Source organism: Scardinius erythrophthalmus (genome assembly GCF_964197995.2).
Source record: "Scardinius erythrophthalmus genome assembly, chromosome: 24".
Taxonomy (NCBI): Eukaryota; Metazoa; Chordata; class Actinopteri; order Cypriniformes; family Leuciscidae; genus Scardinius; species Scardinius erythrophthalmus.
Genome location: NC_138244.1, coordinates 4,448,576 through 4,469,848, shown reverse-complemented (window position 1 = coordinate 4,469,848; position 21,273 = coordinate 4,448,576). Strand labels below are relative to the sequence as shown.

At 37.2% G+C, this 21,273-nt stretch overlaps 1 protein-coding gene across 4 annotated transcripts in view; it reads left to right on the top strand.

The window, feature by feature from the left end:
• The window catches only part of mon2 (MON2 homolog, regulator of endosome-to-Golgi trafficking), a 58,910-nt gene extending 42,703 nt beyond the window's left edge, over positions 1-16,207 (top strand). The window contains exons 25-36 of one of the 4 annotated variants that reach the window (XM_081356611.1): positions 460-658; positions 2,202-2,836; positions 4,534-4,677; positions 5,490-5,507; positions 8,499-8,627; positions 9,302-9,492; positions 9,580-9,640; positions 10,344-10,467; positions 10,853-10,909; positions 12,002-12,209; positions 13,383-13,465; positions 15,519-16,201. In XM_081356611.1, coding sequence (XP_081212737.1) covers positions 460-658; positions 2,202-2,836; positions 4,534-4,677; positions 5,490-5,507; positions 8,499-8,627; positions 9,302-9,492; positions 9,580-9,640; positions 10,344-10,467; positions 10,853-10,909; positions 12,002-12,209; positions 13,383-13,465; positions 15,519-15,682 — 2,013 coding nt within the window. In that variant the 3' untranslated portion in view covers positions 15,683-16,201. Of the gene's footprint in view, positions 1-459; positions 659-2,201; positions 2,837-4,533; positions 4,678-5,489; positions 5,508-8,498; positions 8,628-9,301; positions 9,493-9,579; positions 9,641-10,343; positions 10,468-10,852; positions 10,910-12,001; positions 12,210-13,382; positions 13,466-15,518 lie in introns of all 4 variants that reach the window. The other 3 variants (XM_081356613.1, XM_081356612.1, XM_081356614.1) reach the window with 3 other exon arrangements.
• The last annotated feature ends 5,066 nt before the right edge of the window (positions 16,208-21,273 follow it).

Here is a 21,273-nt window from a genome sequence, read left to right as displayed (position 1 = left end):
GTGACGCATATTGTACTGATATCTATGGCCGTTTTGTCTATAAGAAGTGTTTTGGTTGATCGGATCTCAAGTGGACGACACTAAATACAGGTGTAAACGAGGTCTAAAATGTTTTGAGCTTCCAGAGGTAGTTGAAAACACATTTGACCGGTTTGGAAGGTACTGAATCAGACTTGGCCAGTGACAAAATTAACTAGGGATGCACCAATATGAACATTTTTGCCTATACCGATAACCGATAATTCTTTTGTATTTAAAAGCCGATAACCGATATATTGGCCGATACATCTAAATCCAAATGTTTAAAATTTTCTTATCGGGCCAAAACAATAACATTTCAAATGAACATATATCGGCCGATACCGATATGGTGGCCAATATATCGTGCATCCCTAAAATGAACCCAATTGCATTGTAATTGTTGCTAATGACGGAAACCTCTGTAACTTTGCTCCGCAGGTTCTCTTTCATCTGCTGAACTGTGTAAGGAAGTCCTCCACCACGGCCGACAAGGAGAAGATCGAATCTGGAGGGGGAAATATCCTCATCCACCACTCGCGCGACACGGCAGAGAAGCAGTGGGCGGAAACGTGGGTTCTGACGCTCGCGGGCGTAGCTCGGATCTTCAACACCAGGAGATATCTGCTCCAGCAGCTGGGTAAGCATTGCAAGATGTGGTTCTCAAAGGCAAATCTACACTAATCCAGATATATTTGAAAACAGCCACAGTCAAACCAAAATTTATTCAGACACCTTCAACATTTCTCACATTATCACAGTTTATTCGCTATAGTTTAGAAAATGGTAATAAAATATGAGCAGAACTCAGTTGATATTTGACTGGTTTTGTCCGTCCTTCTGTTAGACTGTCTCACACATGAATTATGTTGAATATCTGTCAGCTGTTAAATTTAACTACACAATTAGATAATACTAGTTTAGCTCAACCAACTACCAAGCAATGCTTCATTGTGTTCAGTCTGTGTGTAAAAAGAGCATTAGCAATTAAAGACAACACACTTCAGCAAAACATGATCAGCTCAAAGTGTCTGGATCATCTTTGGTCCCAAATGTCACTGGTAGTCACTGTATGAAGAATTTTTGGGTATAATATGTCACAGTTTCATTTATTTTGCGATCCTCACTTACATAAATTAACTATAGTGTCCTGCTAGTAATCTGGTGTCTGAATATTTTTTGGTTTGACGCATTTTGGCCTTCTGTCCACACTGAGATGCCATTTTTTTGTCCTGCAAAAACTGAGCTTTTTGAAGACACCTCCCAAGTTGTAGTTTGGACTGTGAAAACGGAGGTATTTGAAAATGATGCATGTTTAGTCATGTGACGCATATTGTACTGATAGATATCTATGGTCGTTTTGTCTATAAGAAGTGTTTTAGTCGATCGGATCACAAGTGGACGACACTAAATACGGGTGTAAACAGGGTCTAAAAGGTTTTGAGCTCGTCCACTTTCAACCACTTCCAGAGGTTAAAGAAAACGCATTCGATCAGATTGCTTTCGTAGTGTAAACGCTCATGTGGTCGAATGTGTTTAAACAGCCACAAAAGACCGTCTTCTCTCCGTCTACTGACCTAATGTGTAAACATGGGAAGAGTTCGAGCCAGACGGGATTTAAACTTTATCGGCTGGAGACCCAAGTTTGGTTTGAAGATGAAAAATTAACCAAGCACAATGTTCTCTCTCCATTCCTGATTTCTCACACACACACTCACAGCGTTCGTGATCTTGTGGCTGTCAGAGCAGAAACTAAAGCTGATGCTCTCCGTGTGTTTCTCAGTCGTCTCTGGTCGTGTTCATATGTAAATTGTGTGAGCTTATTCCATCCATCAGATCAACAGATCTGAAAAAGCCCATACATGTACCCGCCCACAGACCCTCCCCTCGAAGAAATCAGGACAGAAGAGACGGATTAAAATGAGAATTAAAACGGGAATTTGTCTGCCTCGTTTACTTGCGATCCGATCGACCTAAACACATCTTAATACCAGGTGTAAACAGGGCCTATGTTTATATCGATATGTGCCTGCTTCGTTTCAGTGTGGACGAGAAACATTTGTAAAATGCTAGTGAGGAAAGAAAGCTTTTTGAAACAACCCCCCCCCCCCCCCCCCCCGCCAATTTCAATGGATCCGGATTAAAAGACGGATCTCAGACTTTGATTCTTGCTTTTTTTGCAGGTGACTTTTTCAAAGCTTGGGAAGTTCTTCTGGACCACATCCAGTCCGCTGCCCTCAGCAAGAACAATGAAGTTTCCCTCGCCGCCCTCAAGAGCTTCCAGGAGATCCTCCAGCTCGTCACGCCCATTAAAGACACGGATAAACCCGATGCTCTCGCAGCTATGGACGTTCCTTCTGTCCTTATGGAGTCTCTTCAAGGTTCTGGTCCAGGAAGACCCCTAATCCGATCCGATTCACTAGCAGAACGACTAGCCCAGCGGTACGGCGTCCAGCCTTCGCTTCCGCCACCTGGAGAAGAGATCGACGACTCGGCTCTTTGGTGGTCAGCGTGGAACACTTGGTACCGGGTGGGCACCGAGTGCACGCGACCCCCTAGTGGTGGACCAGATAAACTAGTGTTCGTACCCAGCCAGCCTTTCCTGACGGCGCTAATACAGATTTTCCCAGCATTGTACCAGCACATCGCAGGAGGGTTCAGCATGGAGGATCTCAAGAAGCTGGGGGTGATCCTGTATGGAGCCGTGTCGGTCCCCATAAGTTCAGACTCCTCTCCGTTCATCTTGCCCTCCTACACCGAGGCTGTGCTCACAAGCCTTCAAGAAGCAGTCCTGACCGCCCTCGATGTCCTGCAGAAGGTACAGAACCTACTTAAAGGTGCACTGTGTAATATTTAGCCGCATCCAGTGGTGAGGTTGTGAATTGCACCCAGCAGAAGTTACGGTGGCCGACGGGAAAAGATGTCGTCGTCTGAGAAGGCAGAGAGTAGCCAGTTCAGCAATGAGGATTCTTTACAAAGATAAATTAAGAAATTATTGTTAATATAAGTTATTGCTAATATATTATTGTTACTTGTTCATCATTGTGCCAGTGTTTATTCGCTGACTTTAGCTATAGCTTCTTTGCACAAAGAACAACATAGTGATGAAACGCGTTTGTCCGCTCAGGGCCACTGTAGAAACATGTCGATGTAAGGAGATCCGCGGTGTGTGTATACATGGCTCATTCTAAGCTAATAAAAACATAACGGTTCATTATGTAAGGTCTTTATACACCACTGAAAACATAGTTATGTGTATAATTACGCATTTCTGTCAACAGATCCTCCTAAATATTACACAATGCACCTTTAAGTTAGTTAGTTTATTTGTATAGCACATTTAAAAACAACTTGAGTTGGCCAAAGTGCTTTCCATCATTTAAACAATATTCCAACAGCATAAATAGCCAAAAATACAAAAAAAAACATTAAACACCACACCAAACCAAAATACAATTTCAATTAAATGTATAGTTCCCCTCAAACATTTTAGTTAGCTCATGATTTACTCTCCCTCAAGCCATCCTAGGTGTATATGACTTTCTTTTTTCAGCCAAACACATCAAAACATATCCTGGCTCTTCCAAGCTTTATAATGGGAGTGAATGGGGCCCAAAAAAGTGCATCCATCCATCATAAAAGTAATCCCTACAACTCCAGGGGTTAATAAAGGCCTTCTGAAGTGAAGCAATGCATTTTTGTAAGAAAAATCTTCATAATTATAAGTTTACAAACTACAATCACTGAAGCTCCTCTGACATTTCTCTTTAAAAATTCAAATTTTAGACTTCTAATTCATTAAAGGTGTTTTGTTTCGCTCTATCCTCTGCGCTTCACCTTCATCAATATGTCAGGCATCGGGTCAGAGGTCACTCTTCCGCCTGAACCCGACTCGTGTACGGCCGTTACCTGAAGCCAGTGATAATAGTTATAAAAATGATAGTTGATATTTTCTTACAAAAACGCATAGCTTCTCTTCAGAAGGCCTTTATTAACCCCTGGAGTTGTATGGATTACTTTTATGATGGATGGATGCACTTTTTTGGGCCCCATTCACTCCCATTATAAAGCTTGGAAGAGCCAGGATATGTTTTGATGTGTTTGGCTGAAAGAAGAAAGTCATATACACGTAGGATGGCTTGAGGGAGAGTAAATTATGGGATAATTTTCATTTTTGAGTGAACTAACCCTTTAATGTAGCCTGTTAACATGTCGAGTTTGTTTTAGGTTGCATGAGGTCGTTTTCACTCTTTGATGCTTCTGTTGTTTAGATTTCCACTGTGGGCCGATATATTTGCGTTGTTAATGCAAGTACCACACGAGCACTAGTTAGTTGTCGAATGACTAGACAAGGCATCCATTCAGTCCCATCCTTATTTTCCTCACCAACCAAATAAACCAAACTCTAATGACTAACAGACTTGCATTTACATCAAAATAACCATGTGATTTGATGGATCAGTTGATTGTGATTAAGACTGAACGTCTGACTGAGATTGTATGTCATTGTTCCAGGCAATCTGTGTGGGTTCGGAGAATCTCCAGGTGATGTATCCCGCCATCTTTGAGCAGCTCCTGTTGTTCGTAGAGTTCTCCTGTAAACCTCCTCAGTACGGAAAGATGGAGACCAAACACGTGGCCAATGCCAAATACAACCAGGTGAGTCTCAGTCCTGTTTCCACCCCGGATGGGCTTCACTTTTCAGCCGTTTTCAAGATGGTTGAATTGGTTTTCGTTGTTTTATGACTCACCATACATACACTCATCATCATTCATTTCCATGTCTGTTTCCCAATATGATGATGCAGTAGATGATCTTTGTTTCTGCTCTGGAGTGTTTCGAGGGTTTTGAATGCACACATTGAAAGACGTCTTCACTTCTTTGCTGTTTTGTTTTCTTCCCTGTTCAGCTATATGAGGCTCTAGGATTACAACATTTTAGAGACTTTCAGTGGCTTTCCCTCTGATTTTTCTGATTTTTGTTTTTGAAGATATTTGTCTTTGCATGCTGTGGTTTTATTTTATTTTAGTCATGTCTGAATACTTTGGACCATGTTGTTCCTTTTCAAATTCAACTTTAAACATTTTTAGGGGTTTTAAACATTTAAAGCTTTAATAACACTAGGGTTGGGTCTCGGTATACTTGTTAAACCCGGAAAGAAATGTGAAATACTCAAATGTTTAAAACATCATCTTTTACTTTAGATAATCGCTTACATCAAAATTAGGTTTTTGTGTCTCAAAAATTACATATATTTTTGAGAATATTGTGAATTGTACCTACATTACCGCATCTCTCAGGTTAAATGCAAAGTATTTTTAAACATGACTTTCAAACCAAACGTTTTTTAGTTTTTGTTGTTGTCATTGTATAAAGTAGTTTCATTGTGCGGTTGTGATCAGCAGTGGTAGTAAACATTTGTCTGCTCTTCTCTTGTTCTGTTTTTGTACTTCATACGGATCCACTTTAGATCCAACTGTTTGCACCGGTGAGTTCTTCCTCCCTTCCGCTGTCTTTTTCTATATCTCCGTCTCTCGTCTGCTTTCTGCCTCGTTTTCTCTTCCTTTTTCTCTTCGGTTGCTCTTGAGCTCCATTTAACTGCTCTAAACGACAAACTTCGCTCTTTTCATACTCTTACGCCATTTCTCCGCTCATTTCCATCAGTCACATCTATTCATTCATCTCAAAACTGCCAAAACAAACTACAATTTCAGTTATTTTATGGCATTTCTTAGTACTGTCTGTTGAAAAGTTATGAAATTTTGCACATTTATAATGGAGAGTCTCCACTTCTATCATGCCAGTTTTTGAAACTCTCTAGCGCCACCAACAGTTAATTTTGTATACTTTTTAACTTCGAATTATGTGTACATTTATCTATATGTACAGTCTACAACACTACATGACACACAGTCTCCCACAATGCAATGTGCTTGACTTGACCTTCCATTTCCAGTGTTTTAATAATTTAAATTTTTAACATCACCTTGACTGATATTTTACACAAAATAGTATTAAACAGAAATTAAACATTTCGGTTTCCAACATGATAACTGGATTAAACTTGCAACATGTTGAAAATAAACTAACTTGCTATTGTTTTGTAACATGTAGTACGCAGTGTATACTACACACTTTTAAGCAAGTAGTAAGCTATTATTCCATTCAAAACACAGCCTAAATGTATTGCCTTGTGTGTAGTTTAAAGCACATGGTGGTTTCAATTTTGTTAAACCTACTTACAAAAAGTTTACAAGTTATTAATACCCTTTTGATTGACCAATTTGCATGTAGCACATCTATGAATTGGACGACAAGGATGCATGGAGGTCGACCGATAGTGGTCGACACAAAGGCGATAGCAATTCAATTAGACGCACATATATATTGTATGATGTATACTCTCGCGCTGTATTTGCTTCTTTTTTAAAACACTTGATAGTTATCTAATCACAATAACAAAATGTGTATTACAGTGATGATAAAAAAGAACTGAAATCGAAAGTTTCTGATTTGTTTATACGCTCTTTCTCATGTCTCTTGCTTTAAACATGCAACTTTGTTGGGTAATGAATGCATAAAAGCGACCAGCTGGATACAAACGAATGCAAATTTATCGTAAAAATCGTGGCAGTAAACAATTAGGTCGGGTTTGCATGTGTTTTTGTCACATTGTTTTAAAAGTCCCCCTTTAGTCAATAATTTTATCCCTTAAAACTCTTCTTTGATCACCAAAATTACATATTTAAATCTTTCTTTCATCTTTTTGCCTTAAAATATCTGGAATGTAACTTGACACCCTTGCCTCATGTAGTATGCGCGGTTCTATGAATATGCAAATGAGCCCCGCCTCCACTCACTCAGCTCAGAGATCCACTGGTTGACGATCAGACGTTGATCTGATTGGTTACAAGGTAGTTTGTGACGTCAGAAACACCAGCGATTTCAAAGCGTGTTTCTGAGACTTTCTTTGGTTCACCGCAGTTTTAAGGAGAAAATACTCAGCAATGGTGTCGACTTATGAATTTACACATGGTTTGTCTTAAAGCATATTAAAACACCACATAGACATAAACAACATTAAAAACTTGATTTTCACCACACATTTTGCATTTTGATTTGCAAACATACTGATGTTATTTCTCTACTAATGCAGCATGTAGCCCAACAAATTAATTACTTTCTAATGATATGAAAGCACATATGATAGTGTACTGTATACATACCATCAATGTCTGTTTTAAATCCGCATCTAAATAGTGTCTAGTGTCAAAACAAACTCCACAAGGCGTCAGTGAGTTTTTATTTCGCCTCTAGGGGCCGCTCTCGTACTGTAAACGGCAACAGACTCTTCTCAGCAGCTTCAGCTACGAACACAACCCGGAAAAAATATGGGGATGGATTTTTTGCAGAAAACTGATTGTTCCAGTGCCGAATAATCGGCAAAACCGATCAATCGGTCGACCTCTAGTGACTTGAAACTATATAGCTCCATCTATTGTAATCAGAATGTATATAATAACCAAAAATATATAGTTAAACAATAAATAAGCATTAATCATTTCTTTTGAAAAATTAAGATGTCAAACTTCGTATCATGGTCACAATAAAGCCTTTTAATGCATATAAAGATGAAATGATTATGAATTGGATAAATTCAAAATAGAGATCGACCGATATTGACTTTTTATAACCGATAACGATTGTAATTATTTGCATGTTTATATGCCTGATAACCGATATACAGAACCGATATATATTATTTCTGTTTTTGACAGTTATAACAGCACTGAACTGAACAAAACTGTTCTAACTCTTATTTTCTGTACTGTAATTTCTGTACTTTCACTGTCTCCTTGCATTCATAACAAAACACACTTCTACATTAATAAATAATTGTCAGTAAAGTCTCTTAAATCAAAGCTTAATTGGGACAGGACTTGACGGATTATCACCATTTATCGGTGAATCCGATAAAACAAAACCGATAATCGGTTATGGAAAATTGCTTAAACATCTGGGAAAATATCGGTAAAACCGATTATCGGTGGATCAGTAATTCATATAGTGCTCATATCAGCATCAGTGTGTTTCAGTGGTGTGTTTGGCCTGTAGTCGCTGCTTTTCATCTGATATTGTGGACCGTGTCAGAGTAATGTGGAGCTTGTAATCGAAATTTGACACAAATGTTATTAGTGTTGAAGTGGAAATCTGTAGGGGCTGTTTTTCCAGTCGTTTAAGCTCAATCCTGCCGCTCATTTTACAGATAGTGGGGATAAAAATCAGATTTTAGTTTGAACAAAGTGTTTATGTGTTGACAATAACACATAATTGTGTCTATTCACAATCCTCCTCTGATATTGTGTTATTTCACAAGTCTTTGAGGCTGATGAGGAGACGTTTCGTTCTTTTAATAATGCATTGTAATATGTTTAATCCACTGTCTTTATTTCATGTGTGTGTCTCTGTGTGTGTCCAGGCGGAGTGGGTGGCCTTAAACTACGTGCCGTTTGCAGAGCGATCTCTGGAGGTGCTGGTCGATCTTTATCATAAAACGGCCTGTCACAAAGCCGTTATCACAGAGAAAGTCCTGCAAAACATCATTAAGGTACTAAGCAAAAAAAACATATATAACAGTTATAAAACTGACTGACCACAGCAAATATAATTAGGTTGGCTTAAGATATGCTAATCATGCTAGCAATGTGTTAAATGCTGTTAGCAACATGTTAAATCATGTTAGCAACATGTTGGAATATGTTAGCAATGTGTTAAAGCTTGTTAGATACGTGTTAAATCATGCTAACAACATGCTAAATCTTGTTAACAACATGTTAATCATGGTAGCAAGATGTTAAATCATGCTAGAAACGTTTTAAATCATGCTAGCAACATGGTAGCTATGTTAAATCGTGCTAGCAATATGCTATATCATGCTACCAACATGTTAAATCGTGCTATCAACATGGTAAATCATGCTGCTAGCAACATGTTAATTATATCACCAACATGTCAGCAATGTGTTAAATAAATAATGTTACCAGTGTGGTAAATTATGTTAATAACATGTTAAATCATGCTAGCAACTACTATCTATCTAGTCTCTGTTTGTCTTGAACTCTTTATCTAGTTTATTTTTGGCATGCTAAGTTGTGAATGAGTAGTTTTGCATATATTTATGCAACATGTCAGACCTTCTCAAGACAGTAAAGGCCACCTGTTCTCAGTCAAAGCAACAGGCGTATCTGTGCACGTGTAAAGCAGACGCTTCTCTGTGTTCAGACTGTGAGGATTCCTCTGGGACTGAAGTACGCCTGTCCCGCTGAGAGCACCTGGAAACTGGCCGTCTCCTCTCTGCTCAAAGTGCTTTCCATTGGACTCCCTGTTGCCCGGCAACAAGCATCCTCAGGCAAATTCGACACGATGTGGCCGGAGCTGGCGAACGCATTTGAGGACTTCCTGTTTACCAAAAGGTGTTCAATTTCTTTTGAACAGGATCATGATATCATGGTATATTAAACGCAAACAGAGCTTAATTCCTTTCCTCTCGTATCCCACAGCACACCTCCAGATAATCTGTCCATACAGGAGTTCCAGAGGAACGAAGCTGTAGATGTGGAGGTGATTTCATCTCACTGTTATGAAACAAACATACAAACACAGAAGTGGAATTCTAGAATTATTGCTAATAAATGGCATTTAAAAAAAAGATTGATTCATGAGAGGCTGATATAACTGGCTGGTAAATGATAAAAATTATTTATATTTAAGTATTAAGCATATATTGTCTAAAATGCCGCAATTTTGTGTACATGGCCAAAAGTGATGTCCAGAATCGGAAATTTGACATCTTAACCCCTTTTATGCAAATATTATTAATAATGTGTTAAAAAATGTATAAGCACTTTGTGTGCTTGGAGTCAATTGTTTTATTTGTGAAAAAAACCCCACAATGAAACATGAAAAATGGTGCCGAATTTTTTTACCAGGCTGTCATACAAAGAAATTATGAACACATGCAAAAACAAAAGAGAACATATGAAATATTGTATATTTGCTTTTTCTATGCATTTTTTATTTATTTATAGTAAAATAAAACACGTAGCTGTAGTTGCCGAATAATTTTGTCAGATAAATACATTAACCAAGTTAATGTTTGTTCTTCCCTCATATTTAAAGAGAAATGCTAAATATTTTCCTCATATATCGATGGTTTAATTGAACTTGTGAGGGTCATTAAACACAAATATCCGAAATCACTTTTGGCCAGTACTGAGTACAAAATAAATATTACATTTAAATCTATTTTTTTTTTGTCCTCTAGGTGGTGCAGTTGATCAGCACAGAGATTTTACCATTTGCCAATTTCATACCCAAAGAGTTTGTAGGTCGTATCATGAGCATGCTCAACAGAGGATCGATTCACTCCCAGTCTTCATCGTTCACAGGTACAGAGAATGATGAATCAACCGTCCGATTCACAATCTGTTAAATATTCACAGATCCTGTCATTTACTCACTCAAAAGAAGATGTTAGGAAGAATGTTCATGCTGCTGTTTTTTTGTTGCATGCATGCAAAGGTTGTCAAGATCATAAAAGCATCAAGTAGTCCATAAGACTCATGCACTATGATCCAAGACTTCATATGATAGCCTTGTGTGAGGAACAGAATGACATTAAAGGGGTCATGAACTGCTTTTTTTTTAATTGTATAATGTTATCAAGGTTTTTACATCAAAAAACCTCCTAATTTAGAAATAATAAGCTATTTTCTGTCCTGTTTCTGACCCTGTCTTTCGAACACACGTTTTGATGGGCGTGTCGCATTCAAGACTTGGAAGTAAACGCCCACTGCTATGATTGGGTTACAGTTTTGCATATTAAAATAAGTAAGTACTTGGAGTTACCACAGTTATATTTGACAAAGGATGGCTTGCGTGTGAATTATGAATGAATGTACCATAGTTTGTCACTGTCGTTCTTATAGGCTATTCATAGTTCATCCTTTACGATAAAGTGAAAGATGTATACATTGCAATTTGCAGTGTCGTGTTTTAAATAAAAGGAAATGTTACTGATGACAAAACAGAAGCTTTTATTCAGGATTACAGCGAATGGCTTCGTGCAAAACAATAGCAAAAGCAGCGAATGAATGTGCTTTCTTCCAGATTCTTCCATATATCCTTTTTTTTTTTTTTTTTTTTTTTGAGGGTACAATACACAAAATACAAACAATATAATTATTTTGGACCAGGACTAGTTAAACAATGTAAATATGGAAATACATGCATATGTATGACCATAAGATACACATACACAACTATACAATACATTGCTGGATACAAAAACATGACAAATAAACAACTCACATTATTTAACATCTTAAACTTCACTAAACATCTCGTTTATCCGCGTCTTTGATTATATGTATCTGATAATCCAACACATTAATCCCATGAATGCCGAAGCAAATGAAAGCACAGCCTATCACAATTATTAAAAATGAAGTTCATCCATGCTTAATGTCACAAGGTTGGAAATGCAAAGTTTTTCCACAACTTTGCACTTCGAAACATCTTGTAATCCTCAGATGCGTCTCTGTGGTTTTGTTGCTGGAGTAATCCTGTGTTTGCATCTGTCCCGTATTTACTGCTACGTGACATGTGCGAATGAGTGGGCGGGGCTAAAGAGGCGATGATGTAGAAGTAGGCGTCGATCTGACTATGACCTCATAATGTGACAAAATCCGAAACGAGTCATTTCTGTGCTTGCTTTCAATAAAAGCTGTTTTTGGACTTAATGAGGAAGTTTTGAGTTCTGAAACTTACAGGATATTTTTATAGCACAATGAGCTCTTATATGTCAAAAGATCAAGAAAAATTCGATTTCCTAATTCATGACCCCTTTAAAGTCGTTCGATAGCTGGTATGAAGCAGGGACTGGAGTATGAGTGCACTAACTGTCTCTCTCGTCCCGGTCAGAGGCTGAAATGGACATCCGTATGCGAGAGGAGTTCTCTAAAGTGTGTTTCGAGACGCTGCTGCAGTTCTCCTTCAGTAATAAGGTGTCGACGCCGCAGGAGGGCTACATCTCCCGGATGGCTCTGTCAGTGCTTCTGCAGCGGGCGCAAGACGTGCTCCGACGCTTCGTGGAGGACGAGAGACTCAGTGGCCGCTGCCCGCTGCCCAGGTCAGCTCACGGGAGCACACACACACACACACACACCGAGCCTTTCAGTATAGGACTCTTTTCCTGCCCCTCCCCCCCAATAAACATGTTGCATAAAGAAAAAAATTAGGAATGCACGATATATCGGTATCGGCCGATATATGTTCGTTTTTAATGTTATCGGCCTGATAAGAAAATTTGGCCGATATATTAAAGCCGATAAATAATGTATTATTTCCTTCTGCTGAGACACTTCAGATGTGCACTGATCAACATGATGGCTTTGAATTGCTTGAAAAATTATTGGAATCACTTTAAAAATGAAAATACGGTTCAGTGCAACGTGTGTCATATCGGCTACTTAAAATTATAATGAGAACATTATGATTGTGTGTTTAGGACATGATGAGACTTGATGTTTTTGTAATCAGGCTCTCAAAAATTATAGAAAAATTTGGATTTACATTTATCAGCCAATATATCGGTTATCGGCTTTCAAATATAAAGAATTATCGGTTAGCATAAAGTATTTAAGGCTAGGTTCCCTGTTTATTGCTTAAAAGACATTGTATCAATGGAACGTGCATTTTCTGTAATGCTGCTTTGAATCTATCTCTGTGAAAAGCGCTATACAAATAATAGTGAATTGAAGAAAAGCATATTTTTTAGGATTCTACATTTATCAGTCAAATCGATGCAAAATATCGGTAAAAGCGATAATCGGTCGATCTTTAATTTTTAGGTAGTTTAATTGTTTTGTAATACAAGCCAATTTTACTTCTCAAATTGCTGTGATAAAAAAAAAAAAAACATTTTTTTCTTCAGATTTTACAATAATATTTATGTTATAAATACTAATTAAAATAATATATCAAAATGTTTTTATTTGTTTTGCATTACAATGAGAATGATATTTTGGGCATTAATTTAATGAATAAATGTGCTTTATTGTCATGATAATATCTTAATGCAACAAAAAAAGAAAATCTAAAATTAGGATTACATTCTTAATGCAAGATGATTATTTTCTTTGGATTTTGGGATGAAATGTATATGGAAGCTTGAAAAACAGTCTCAATTACCCTTTTTTATTTTTTATTCTGTAGCAGAAACAAGCTTTCATAGAAATGTGCGCTGGACATACAACATTCGCTCTTGAGTGTTCTTCACTATTTCTTTTTTTTAATCCTCTAGGCAACAAGTGACTGAGATCATCTTTGTGTTAAAAGCCATCAGCACACTCATGGATTCCTTGAAAAAGACTCAACCAGAGAACGGTGAGACGGGTTTGAACACAACCATGACCAACTTCTGCATTTACATGAAACATAAACGTGAAACAAAAGATTCTATTCCGTCTCAAAACCTAGTGAGTCGCCTACCTAGACAGCATTTTGAGGCGTCATAGGCAGGGCTCGACATTAACCTTTCACACTGTGGTCACAATTCTGACATCAATACCATGGGGAAAACCCGCCATATAGATATTTTCAATATAATCTCATAATTTGTCAGCAGGTTTATTAGGCTGCTGTCCCTTTAAGAGCTGACGCACTGATCCATTACACATGCGTTTTCTTTCTCAACTGTTTACATTCACTTAAAACATAACTGACTGTGTTTACGTGAAAACTCATCAAGACTGTCAAATTTACATTATTTTGTGTGTGTTTGACTGTTTAAGCGCAATAAGTTAGTCCTGAGAGGCGGCTTTATGTACTGCACTTTGGGTGTTTGAGCACAAAATCTGCGGGAATAAATAATGTTATGAACATTATCAAGCCCTGTAATGGCAACAATATCCATCCGGAGCGAATGAAGCGTGTGAGTGAGGAGAGGCGGGTTTCTGTGTCTCTTGCTGTCAGAGAGATTAGAGAGAGAGAAAGAGCAAGGTGTATCTAAATGAGTATTAGAAGCGTCTCAGATATTTCAGTATCGATATGTATGAAACATCGATATTTTTGACAACATATTGCACTTTTCAGATACCTTATTAAAAAACTAAAATTTAAAAATGTATCGGCGACACTTTACACAATAAGGTTCATTAGTTAACATGAACTAAGAATAAACAATACTTCTACAGCATTAATTAATCCTAGTTAATATTAATTTACTAATACATTATCAAAATCAAAGGTTGTATTAACATTAGTTGAAGCACTGTGAACTAACATGAACAGCTGGATTTTTAATAATGAGCAATACATGTTACAGGATCTTTGTTAATGTTAGTTAATACATTACAATAAGGTTCATTAGTTAAAGGATTAGTTCACCCCAAAATGAAATTTCCTAATAATTAACTCACCCCAATGCCATCCAAGATATCCATGTCTTTCTTTCCTCAGTGGGAGAGAAATTATGTTTTTTGAGGAAAACATTTCTGGATTTTTCGTCTAACAATGGACTTCATTGGTTACCATCGTTTTTAAGTCCAAATCAATGCAGTTTCAAAAGTCTTTGAAGTGTTTAAACGGGCTGTACACGATCACAGCTGAAGAAGAGGTTGTTATCTAGCGAAACATAGGTCATTTAAAAAAAAATAATAATAATAATTTATAGACTTTTTACCTTCAATAGTTCGGATTGAGCTGATCAACAAACGGACAGGGAACTACGTCATCACGTTGAAAGGTCACGCCGGCGTCGGCAATATTATTTGAAATACTATTCATATTCATCAGAATGATATTCATATACTATTCATATTCACTGAATACTATTACTATATAAATAATAGCAAACAATACTATTTGAACTATCCTCCTACGTACAGTCGCATTGGGGCGGTACTTCTGCCGGCGCCGGCGTGACCTTTCAACGTGATGACGTAGTTCCCTGTCCGTTTGTTGAAGGTAAAAAGTCTATAAATTATATATTTTTTTTTTTAAATGACCAATCGTTTCGCTAGATAACAACCTCTTCTTCAGCTGTGATCGCGTACAGCCCGTTAAAACACTTCAAAGACTTTTGAAACTGCATTGATTTGGACTTAAAAACGATGGTAACCAATGAAGTCCATTGTTAGACGAAAAATCCAGAAATGTTTTCCTCAAAAAACAGAATTTCTCTCCCACTGAGGAAAGAAAGACATGGATATTCAGGAAATTTTCATTTTGGGGTGAACTAATCCTTTAAAATTAGTTGAAGTGTTACCAATTTATGTATTATATATAAAACTCAGGCTTAAAAGTGGCTAGTAGGAGCGACCGTTAAACATACACACACATTTGGCGAGTGTTAATGTCAAGTTTTGCAACCTTGTTTGTGCTCATCTCTCCTCTTCCTCTTCCTCTTCCTCTTCCTCTTCCTCTTCCTCTTCCTCAGTGGATGGGAACGTGTGGGCTCAGGTGATCGCGCTGTACCCGACGCTGGTGGAGTGCATCACATGCTCGTCTCCTGAAGTGAGCTCCGCCCTCAGAGACGCCCTCGGGCCCTTCAAAGACTTCATGCAGCCGCCCGTCTCCAAAGTGCAGAACGGCGAATCGTGACTGAGCGTTTTTATTCCACCGCGAACATGAATGTGACTGTTTCATACACCACGCGCGAGGACTCCATCGTCATGGCAAACTGTTGATTGACGGCTCCAAATCCCATCATTCTAAGCTTCTTCTAATTCGAGCTGACGGTAGACTCTGATTGGCCGACTTTAACGATGTATTAACTGCTATGGTAAATTTGCAGTGTTTGATGTTTTTATGGGTTTTCTGTTTTTTCTCCCCCCCTTAATGTACAGTGTTTGGTGATAGTGTTAAGATGTAATTAAGAATAACGTATTTGGATTAAAAAATCAAATCCAAAAAAAAAAATCATTTAAAAAGAGAGAACGGAAACATCGTAATAAATACATGAAGGATGGTCTTTTTTTTTTTTTTTTTTGTGCAATTTTCTCAACAGCAATGAATTTTATGCAAGATGTTACTGTAACATTCCATGTCATCTTTAGCCGCATTGAGAAGGGTTGAACCCGGTGTGTGTACAATAATAAATGGTACAGTTCTATGAACATCAAACGTATCGCTCATCTGGTTATTCATTAAACATATTTAACTTCCAGAAGATCATTTACGCTCAGATATGACTATGAAAAAAACGTTTCAAGCTTTTTTTGAATGTTCATGGAGCGTTATATAAGTGCATACTGCATCTAAAACTACTTTATAATAATGCATGCTTGTACAGTACATTATGATTTCATATTGAGATATTTTTAGAATATTTGAACGTTGAAAAATTTATTTCACCACAAAACCATTTAAAACAAGGCAAAAACTGAGTAAAAAACTTCACCTAAAATGTTTTCCAATCTACATTAATACATTTTACCTAAAATCTTAATCTGAAATAAAGTCTGTGCACATGGATGACCTGATTTCACTTGCATTTGCTTTACAGCAAAAAAAAAAAAAAAAAAAAACACACAAAAACAATTGGATTCTCATTCAAATTGTCTTCACTTTTGAGTTAACGGCAAGGTTTTTATGTTTTTGGACGAAGCCATTTTGCCGCTGAAACGCTGTATTGACCAATCAGCATCCAGGACCAGAACTAACCGTTTTGTAAGATATTTTTATTGAAAATGCTTGGACAAAATACATCATGTGGCAAGTTAACGTACTATAGCGGGACACGTGGCGCTCGTTATTTATCAAATATTTTTTTTAATCATTTGAAAGCTTACGAACTCAGAATTCATCCGCTGAAAACCGTTTTGAAATTGGATGTTTACTCTAAACTGTTTTTGCGGACTCCTTCGCTAGCGGGCGGTGTCAGGTTTCATATTACAACATTTATTTGAACTGCTTTATAATCAAAACCCTTTAATCACGACAAAACAATATATCGTCTGAGGTCTCAAGGTTCTATATTTTGTGATAAAAGTGATATTTGGACTGCAATTTATTCATTTGTTACAGGAGAATACATGAAAAAAATTCTATGTAATGTTTTTAGTACAGCCCCTAAACAAAAACTCATAGGAACTTCAATTTTTGTGATATAAAAATTTGGCACAGAACTTGGTTGGATATATGGCTTTGATTTTATAGTAATTTAGGGTAAAAATAATTGTGTTATATATATATATATGTGTGTGTGTGTGTGTGTGTGTGTGTGTGTGTATATATGTATATATGTGTGTATATATATATATATATATATATATATATATATATATATATATATATATATATATATATACACACACACACACATATACATACATACATACATGCATAAAATAAAATACAAACAAATTGTACAGTACATTTAAACTTATACTTTAATTTTCAGCAATAATCTGCTGAGTGTATTCTATAAAGCTTAGGTCTATTACAAAGCATTCTTGAATTACAACCATTTAAGTTTGCATTGTCCTTTTTCATGTCTATTATCAGAAAGAGGGGAGACAGATAAAGGGTTATCTCGGTTCAGTACTTCTGTTCCATCTTTACAGTAAGTTTTTTTTATTTTATTTTTTTTATTATTGCTTAATGAAACATACAAAATACCTAAAAAACCCTCAAAAAGACAAATCTTATTACATTTCAAAGAAGTCCACATAGCAGCAAACAGTATAGATAAACATCATAAACCTAAAGAAACATAAAGAACAAAAGGGGAATTAAATAATCAATAAAATATTACCCAAGGGGAGTATCAACAAAAAATACCTTCAGAAGATTATATAATTTAAGGGCTTTTTTGTTACGCATAGGTCTTTTCTTATGAGATCTTTACAGTAAGTAAGTGAGTGTCAATCAAAAAAAAAAAAATCAACTCATTCAATATCACGTGCTCAAAGTCTCATGTGATGTCAGGACAGCGCCATTGGCTGAAGAATGCCGGAGGCGTGGCCACTTTTGGGGGTGTGTGTGTCGTGGGCGGTGTCCCTCTGACACCCCATTGGCTGCGCTCCCAGCCAATGACGGAGCAGCTGAAGGGAGTGTAGCCCGCTCACGAGACGAGTACTACGACCATTCAGCTCGGAATCTTCGCGCGCTCTGGAACGTTCAGCGCGGATTCTTGGAATTCTTTTTAAACGGATTCGAATTCCCTGCGTTCTACGGGGTTCTGAATGCGATTTATCCGTGTACTGGCTGAGGTAGTAGTTTGTGCTGTTGGTTGGGATGTGACATTGCCCGTTATGGAGATGACTGCGCAAGCTACTCCCTTGCCAGTGCTGGTTACACTCTTCCCAAGCTGGAATTCGCTTTGGAATCCAAATCGTCGGGGGGGAAAAATATATGTTTTTATGTGATATATGTGTGTGATATAGTCATAGTTGTGTGCATGTTAAAATTGTTCTGAGAGTTGTAAACGTGTGCTCCATGGTAAGTCTAATTTAAATTCAATAAATGTGTATCTTATGAAACACAATGCTGTCTTAAGTGTCTTTTTTGCTTCTAATTATCTTAGTTTTTTTTAATGATCTTTTTGCCACTGTCTGAGTTGTGAATTAATGGGGATTGGCCATATGCCCCAGTTTTCTTCAGTTTTTTTTGTCGAGCACAGCAGAAAAGCAGGTATTACCCTCGGGAACACGACGGGTAGGGTTATTAATTTTAATAGATACTTGATTTTGCCCTTGGGATGGTTAATACATGTAGGTCATACTCTACTGTTGCTATGAAGAGAGCTGTGACGTGGCTTTTTCTGCCCACTACCGTAGAATCATCGATCGTGACGTCACGTGGTACCGAACGACATTACCTGGGATGGTTTGGACCTACTCAACTTGAGCACGTGCATCTAGTGCACATAGGTTAATAATTGAATCATTGTAGGAAAAAGTGCAGTAAAGGGACATGTGGTGTGTTGAACGATGTGCTCTGATGTCATGAAAGGGTTATCCTCATTTAACCCTGATGACTATAACTTAGAAATATGACTATGGGGGTGTACTGCACATGTATTATCTTGATCTGAATCCTAACATTCCAGTTTCAACCCAAAAAAGGGAAGTACCAGTATATCATCAACACGTGTATAGTGTTAGAGGTTATAAGACAATATTGATCAACACAAATCTGAACTAACATCTTATGTTTGTTAACTGCAACTGCTCAAATTGCTATAAATGCATCTCTATATCTGACTCTTGATCTGGTGCATGTGCTCGAGGTGGTCGCAGTTAACTGGATTTTATTGCGGAAGTACATGATTAGTGTAGATAATGTGCTGACGTCATTCATGCAGTGAATGCAGCACGTAGGCTCAAAGCCATTCGTGCAAATCTGAGAAAATCCTTCAGTTTGAGACTTCTAACCAGGTTCATGACCTCGAGATAAAACGCTGTCCTTCAGAAACTCAAGTGTGCGTGTTCGCACAGGGTTTAAATCACTGCAGGCGTTTCGAGATCGCAAACTCTGAGTATTATTACCTCAGCTGTTGGCAATTCCATTCATTTGTAAAATATGTGAACAAAGATCATAAGACTAAAGGCTACGGACAGTTACTTCATCGACTAGGAAGGTTTTATTCTCAGAGGATGTTCACCAAAATTACATGTTATTAGCAGATCATCTTTCATTGTTGGACGGAATCTTTAAGGGTAAATTACCAAGAAAATGAAAATCAATCTCTTCCTTCACTCCCACAAATCCGTATGATTTCCTCAACACTAAAAAATGTTGTGTCGGTTCCCATTACAAAAAAAGACTAAGCACCAAATGACTTATTCAAGATGGATGCCATCTCCCAGCAAGCAATTTTACGTTTAAAAGACGTCTAATGGCCATCCAAACACAGCGCAGACGTCTAGCCTAAAACAAGGCGATATTTGGGCTGTCAGTGAAAATTTAATAGACGTCTAAAAACCATCGCCCAAGAATAGACTAGTCATCAATTAGATACAGAAATGAAACCAAACACCTTGTAATCACCGTATACTTTGCTTACATTATTATGGAAGCTTGTTTCCGCCACAGAATAAAACATTTTAAAAGATAATTGTGACTTTTTATCTCACAATTGCGAGTTTACATCTCGCAATTCTGACTTTATTTCTCAGAATTGCGAGATATAAAGTCAGAATTTGCGAGATAAAGTCAGAATTGTGTGAAATAAAGTCGAAATTGCATGTTATAAAGTCAGAATAGCAAGATATAAAGTCAGAATTGCGTGAAATAAAGTTGAAATTGCGTGTTATAAAGTCAGAATTGCGTGAAATAAAGTCGAAATTGCGTGTTATAAAGTCAGAATTGCGAGATATAAAGTCAGAATTGCGAGATATAAAGTCAGAATTGCGTGAAATAAAGTCGAAATTGTGTTATAATGTCAGAATTGCGAGATATAAAGTCAGAATTGTGAGATATAGTCAGAATTGCGTGAAATAAAGTCACAATTGCGTGTTATAATGTCAGAATTGCGAGATATAAAGTCAGAATTGCGTGAAATAAAGTCGCAATTGCGTCTTATAAAGTCAGAATTGCGTGATAAAGTCAGAATTGCGTAAAAAAAGTCGAAATTGCGTGTTATAAAGTCAGAATTGCGAGATATAAAGTCAGAATTGCGTGAAATAAAGGCGCAATTGCGACTTATAAAGTCAGAATTCTGACTTTTTTTCTCGCAATTGCGACTTTATATCATGCAATTCTGACTTTATATCTCGCAATTCTGACTTTATATCTCGCAATTCTGACTTTATATCTCGCAATTCTGACTTTATATCACGCAATTCTGACTTTATATCTCGCAATTCTGACTTTATATCACGCAATTGCGACTTTATTTTTCAAATATCTCGCAATTGCGACTTTATTTTTCAAATATCTCGCAATTCTGACTTTATATCACGCAATTCTGACTTTGTATCTCGCAATTCTGACTTTATATCACGCAATTGCGACTTTATTTTTCAAATATCTCGCAATTCTGAGAAATAAAGTCAGAATTGCGAGATGTAAATCGCAATTGTGAGATAAAAAGTCGCAATTATCTTTTAAAATGTTTTATTCTGTGGCGGAAACAAGCTTCCATACATTATGGAATATCATACATCTCGCAAGTTATTTTGGCAACAACGACATGTAACCAAATTCAAGGTTATTTTGGCTAGAACTGGGTTACTATATCGGGTCTA